The sequence below is a fragment of the Anneissia japonica genome, unplaced genomic scaffold, assembly GCF_011630105.1.
Source record: "Anneissia japonica isolate Jap-2015-1 unplaced genomic scaffold, ASM1163010v1 scaffold3934_len446420_cov169, whole genome shotgun sequence".
In the NCBI taxonomy this organism is placed as follows: domain Eukaryota; kingdom Metazoa; phylum Echinodermata; class Crinoidea; order Comatulida; family Comatulidae; genus Anneissia; species Anneissia japonica.
Window position 1 is genome coordinate 267,508 of NW_022723069.1, and position 6,829 is coordinate 274,336.

At 36.2% G+C, this 6,829-nt stretch overlaps 2 protein-coding genes across 3 annotated transcripts in view; one reads left to right on the forward strand and one right to left on the reverse strand.

Moving 5' to 3' along the window:
- The window catches only part of LOC117112110, a 29,345-nt gene extending 27,878 nt beyond the window's left edge, over positions 1-1,467 (reverse strand). The window contains exon 1 of the mRNA XM_033255161.1: positions 478-1,467. The gene's annotated coding sequence lies outside the window, so the exon portion shown is untranslated. The remainder of the gene's footprint in view (positions 1-477) is intronic.
- A 326-nt stretch (positions 1,468-1,793) lies between these two features.
- LOC117112111 overlaps positions 1,794-6,829 on the forward strand; it is a 13,688-nt gene continuing 8,652 nt past the window's right edge. The window contains exons 1-2 of one of the 2 annotated variants that reach the window (XM_033255163.1): positions 1,794-2,028; positions 4,049-4,085. In XM_033255163.1, the coding sequence (XP_033111054.1) occupies positions 1,939-2,028; positions 4,049-4,085 (127 nt within the window). In that variant the 5' untranslated portion in view covers positions 1,794-1,938. The remainder of the gene's footprint in view (positions 2,029-4,048; positions 4,086-6,829) is intronic. The other variant, XM_033255164.1, reaches the window with a different exon arrangement.

Below are 6,829 nucleotides of genomic sequence, written 5' to 3' on the forward strand. Positions count from 1 at the left end.
GGCCTATATATGTATGTGTGGGGGCTTTATCATTATTAACAATTGTATACAAATACGGATAGTAAATACTGTATAAGTAGTGTGAAAGTATGTAATGTAAATACGTTTTTTCCCCTTCATATTTTCCAAATTTATCGGTAATGGTTGTGATCATCTCAAATGCAGGGACGTGTTTGAATTCAAATGATGTTGCATACACATAATGTGATTACCAGATACTTGCCGATATGAACTTGGGATAAATCTATCTTTTATTCATCTAAGCTCGATCTCAGAATATGATACAGTGACGATGCATGTAAAATTGATGGTAGGTGAGATGATGTAATCCGGCTGCCTGGTTCTTTGGGTGTGAATACGAAAGTTTCGCACGCTGTCTATATAATGAGCGTTATATTTAATCGTGGCACGCTGACGCATACATGATGATTCTTAATCTTTTGAGTCATAAACAGTGTGAAAATTAATTTCACTTACCTAGGCCTCTGCACGTCGCTGTTTAATAAATGTGGTCGTGGTAAGACTGCTAGAGGCCTTCCAGTCACGCTGCATAAGATGCACACTCAGAGTCAGACAAAGGGCCCACTCTAACGTCTATTCCTCTTGGAAATCGATCTTCAACGTAAAGATCTTCCGCTAAATGAATACAGTTTGGTAACATCGTACGCCGATCAGAACGTACACTACATGCTTTTCTGTGTCGATCAAAATGATGTAGTTCTCGAATATCCCACGCTAGGTTCTCTTTTACATACTCATAATTGGAAGGTGAGTGTGGTTCCCTTCCTCAGGTTCGTTCACGATGTCAATATCGATCCAGGTGTTTGAACGATGAGCATAATTAGGCCTATCACTTGTTGTTTGGTATCATTTTGGCGCATACAAATAGCAACACAATTCTGTCATTTAACAATGTGCTATGCTTATCGAATCATGGTTTATGATGAATAATGCCCGTGAGATGCTTATCGATGCTGATACGAGGTAGCTAGCCTATAGCCTAGACAAATGTACTGAAACGCAAACACGAAATTACATAAATTATTCAACCGTGCTGCGAGAGTGTAATCGTATTGATGCACAGAACAAAGCGCAGAAGAGGTCGCTCTTAATCACTAATGAAAATGATACGAAGAAAAAAAAAATAATACTAATAATTGTGAGTGCTGTGCGTTTGTAAATATCATATTGGCATAATACGACGGGATTGTAATTAGGAGGATGTAGAGTCTATAATACAGATGGTTACTGGTGTATTAGCTTTAGATGAGACACGCAGCGTCTGTCCGTCATTATGATATTTTTATGATGGATCGCCGTAATCCCGCACGATGATGGCGTTGAGCGGCCGATGAAGTAATTAGAACATGCACTCAATCTTTTTTGACCAATCCAATTGACCGCAAACGCTCACGTACGCATGTCTTCTTACAATAGATAAGCCTAACTATTATATAATTAAACATTATTGCGCATTTCCGAAGATTCTGATTTAGGCCTACTAATTTTAAGTGTAATTGTTTAATTCTTCGTTGTTTTATTTTTAAGGCCTATGTTCAGTTAACGAACCCAAAAGGTCGCATACACGTGCTCTGTATCTTGACTGATAATATATATCGGGCCTAGTGAAGTAGATTCCAAAATAGCGGTCAACTCGTCAAGACCACGCCTATCACAACATCACTCTAATGGGCACCTCCATTAGGGTCACGCCCCTTTCAAATGAATTTATTTTTTATGTTTACTGTACGACTGCTGTGCCTTCTATAGGCTCAAATAATTCTGGACAGGAACGTGTGTTGTTAATTCAATAGTCGTTATCATTATACAACAAACAAAAGATAGCAAATATTTATTATGAGACGTGCGGTACCATAAATTGAAATAATTTGCTCAAGATCCAGTAGGCGTCAGTGCATCGTGGCACGTTCATTCAGTATGGTATTCATCGTATTTCTTGCAATTTCTCTGGTCATCGCTTGTCATGTCGACTGTACCGATGGCGTTCCCAAGTACAAGGTACATAATGTTAGTATTATTAAAAAATAACAATTATTATTATTATTATTATTATTATTATTATTATTATTATTATTATTATTATTATTATTAGGCCTATTTCTCTCTTTAAATGATAAATTAGGCCTATATAATATGTATTTTAAATTACCTTTCGTGTTTTAATTTCTTTTGCATTGAGGAACCATGTGAATGTGCGCATCTACACCATATAATTAATTATTCTACAGTGTGGTTTTTGTCATAATCCCGCTGGTAGGATATCACTATAGGCCTATGTATGCGGGTAATTATCTAAAAAAAATCATAATTGATTATGATGTGGTTTGCTCCTTACTAGGACATTAGAAGTGTCACGTTCCAGTCCCAAAATGCATAATTAATTTTTTTAATGACGGGTCTTATTACTTCTTTGGAGCAACATCCATGGACCGCACCGCAACACTGTTTTAACGACACAGTTTCATCGAATCAATAATGAAGATTTTTAAAAGGCGACTGTGACAGTAAACCTATGTCTACACTATAAAATTTTATGTGATAAATTGGTGTAATGTTGCCATATATGGGCATAATGATGGGCATATCACATTTATTTGTTACATAAAAGTTGATAGTGTAGACAGCGTAGGCAAGGACCCTAGACCTAATGATACCACGTCATGCGCATGCGTACGTTCTCGCCGTTTGATTCGTTTACATTTTATTTATTTTATTTATTTGAACATACACCTTTGAATCGGTAGCACTCAATATCAATTGGTGCATTCGTACAAACAAAAACAAAAAAGGGTAAAATTTAAAAAACAAAATAAATAACAATCGACTGTATATAATATTACAAAATTAAAGAAAGGTAGAAAAATTACATATGAAATTAGATGTGATCACATTTCACATCGCATTTCATACTCAGAAATACTTTACAGGTCAACTGTAAAAATAAATGCTTAAAATAACTAACCTACAAAATATAAAATCTAAAGATGGAAAAGTCTTACAACAAAAAGATAATACCACGGTAGACCTACTAAACTTAAGGAATACAGACTACGATGTAGAGTCCACTTGTGGCAAAAAAAAAAAAAAAAAAAAAAAAAAAAAAATTAACATTACACAATTTGATAAGCAACGATACATTTACAGTAAACTATTGTTGTGAATTTTTTAGTTGTGAGCGTAATTCTCCCAAGCATTCATGATGTATTTTTTACAGAAATTATCAAAAATAGAGGTAGATTCATCACAAATAAAAACTGAATCTCCTCCTAAAATATATTGAAGTTTAATATCGTCATTTGTTGTTGAAAAAAGCGTCCATGTATCATAATCATTACAGAGTAGAAGGTCATTTTCAAGATTTGTTAAATGTTGTTTTCTAACGATATTATAAGCGGGACAATTTAGTAAAAAATGCTTGACATCTTCAATTTCTCCACTTTCACATAGGGTGCAAACGCCTGAAACATCATTTGACCATTTAGACGTTTTACAATCAAGGGGTAGTGTATTAGATCTTAATTTATATTTTAGGCTTGCCCCAAGAAAATTTGTTAATGTAAATTAATTTGTTAATGTAAATTTAATTTGAATGTAAATACGTTTTCCAAAACAATAGGAAAGCGCTGTGATTCACGTTTCGTCGCGATCGGAAACTCCTTGTTCTAATACACTAATAAATATTATCGAATATTTTTGTAGACCAGCCGTATCATAGGCTTCATCTGGCCCACCCCCACCCCAATAAAACATTAATACACAATTTAAAATTAAGAAAATTTGGGAATAAAAGTATGTATTCAAATTTAAGTCTGAGAGTGCCACTTTCGGCGGTCTACAGGTGCCCTGAAAATATTCCCCCCCCCCCAATATTTTGAATTCCTGCATCATCCCCCGCTACCTACAATTCGATTGATTCGAGTCCTTAACCAGTTTATACAAACCCGTACAAAAAAAGATTTATTCAACCTTGATTAATTCGCTAGGCCTACCCTCTCAAATTGAATTTTGTTTTCTTATTAATTCACAGATAAATTCTCGACCGAACGGATTTTCTTCAGCTTCTGGTAAGGAGAATTCGCTATTTAACAATTATGTCTATAAACAAATTTCATTATATATTGTTTCAGGGGGAACAATACCAACGATGCGGCAAAGGCCGAAACTATGCCGGGCCGTATAACTACCCGAAACGAAACGACCCAGGGCCGAACAACCCGACACCTGTAAGGATTGTTTGATAGGGTTATTCAGTACCTTTTATAATGATCACAGATAAATGCTCAGCAAATGTTAGGTATCAATAGGCCTAATGGAAACATGGGGGACAGGCAACACTCTAATTTTTTCATTGTTAACATCTTAACAACTCAGTGGCGGATCAAAATTATATTCAAATTTAAGTCTGAGAGTGCTATTTCCGGCCACCTAGAGGCGGCACAATCATAAAGTTGCTTGCCTCAGCCCCAACCATGGTCGAGCTGAGGTGATATTACGGCCCCACCCCCATCTGTGAATGTTCTTCCCTGGGCCCCTTTTATTTCGAATTCCTGGATCCGCCACTGCAACTGAACTATAGTGAACAAAAATATAGGTAGGAGACGTGTGGGAGCACGCAGCAGATTGTCTTTGTTTTTTGTTTGTTTTTTTTTTGTTCGAATATGAGTTCCTTCTTCCATTTCTATATCTAGGTCTACATATAAAACCCAATTGAGAATGAATTACATATTGAAATTGACAATGACACCATTGAGCGAAGTCAGCGATGTGTTCCATGTAAATTTTGGTGACAAAGATAAAACTGGTGAAATCGCGTATTCAGGGCGCTACCCTTTCAGTGCGGCTACGTCATGCCACATTTTATTACTAATTTGCTATAGCACGCTTAGAATGACAACATTTAATATCAAAGGCGCTGTTCATCGAAATTTAAATTAATGTCCATTAATTTGTTGAAAAAAAAAAGGTTTTTGATTTTCGCTTAAAGCTAGTGAAGTTATAGTTTCAGTCCAAACTGACGCTGAAAGATTGTTCCATAACCGTGGACCTGCCACTCCAAACGACATGTCAAAAAAGGTTCTCCGGGTTGTTACGGGAACTTCTAGCTTACAAGAATCAAGACCCGATCGCATGCCAGATCTTCGTGGAACTCTAACAACCATTAGTTAGCGAAGATATTCAGGAGCGTGTCCACTCAAGCATTTGTGAACTAATGTGAGAGTTTTGAAGTCGATCCTTTGGCGTATACTTACTTAAATACGTCATTCATACAATACTAAGTCACACATTTCTCTGTTCCCTGGTCATACAATCAAACCCCTGGCTTACGTACATCATAGTTACCAACCGTCTCGCATCGTGCGGGACGGTCCCGCATTTCAAAGTGATTTTGGATGAAAAACACGCATTTTGCAGAAACACGTGATCATAAATTTGTCACGCATTTAACACAGGTATACGTGATAACGAATTTATCACAAATTTAGGGGAAAACGTATTTAACATTAGAAGAAATTGGTTTTATTAACAATATAAAAACGGTCATGTAGTGAGACATTAGACAGTATTTTCGTGAATGCTCAATTCTTCACTGACGCGATACTAGAAATATGATCAGTATGCCTATTCATTTTTTGTATATTTAAGTAATAAAATGTTTGTGTACATAGTTCGTGTGCTCAAAATTAAACATAATGTACATTGAAATTCAAATTGTACGTGGCTTTATTATATTATTTTTTTATTTATTTACCGTACCCAGTATTGTCAACAAACACTCCTTGAAATAGTTTCAAAACAGATTTATAAATGCTGAGATCGTCGGAGCACCAGGGGCCCCTGGAACCAAACCGGAGCTCCGTCTCTGGACCCCGGAGGCGGTCCGGCAGCCCCGCCCCCACCTCCCCTAGCCAACGGTTTAGTCACGAATTTCAAATCTCTCAAGTTGGCAACTATGCGTACATATTGGAACCAGATAATGGTTGGAGTTGGTTGACAACGTTATGGTTAGATTAGCCTACTATATCAGGTTAATCATCATTATATCCATTGTCAAAACTGAATATTATTTACTTAGTGTTCAGGATGTGGATCAATAATTGACAAAGTCTCCAAGAGGCATCACGTCAATTTCGATTCTGGTTTCATACCAGTCACTGGACTGGATTATAAATATTGAAAATTAAATTATGTATCAGGCCAAAAGCGCGGTGCTTTACAATGTACCATTCCTCGAATAAATGCTCCGGGGCGTTTATTGTTGAGATGGTGTTTGGAGGGGAAATTTATTCTTGTGTAAAAATGGATATGTATACTCAAATATACGCCCCTTAATTGCACTGTAAATGTGCAACTACAACACATAAGAATGTGTCATTGTGTGAACATAGCGTAAATATTATTGATCCCAACTAAACCCGAGTTAAAAAAAATTAATAAAAATATGTAATTCTACTGGAGTAGAGTATTAATAGAATGTGTTGAGAATAATGTTGCTTCCATTATTTTTCTTTACAGTCATTTTTAGTAGGTTGCGTTCATTCGGGAGAAAAAAAAATAAACGCCCCAGGGCGTTTATTCGAGGAAGGCGTTTATTCCTAGTGAGGCTCTGAAGTTTATTCGAAGAGAGGGGAGGGGTGTTGACTTAAAGGGGCGTTTATTCGAATAAATACGGTATATCATTGAACATTTAAGAGCGGGTTGTAAATAGAATATGTTTCATAATTGTCTAGGTTCGACTGTATTTTGTTCAGTTCTTTACGTCACATATGGTGACGAACTGATAAAAAATTCAAATCCAACAGTATTTACC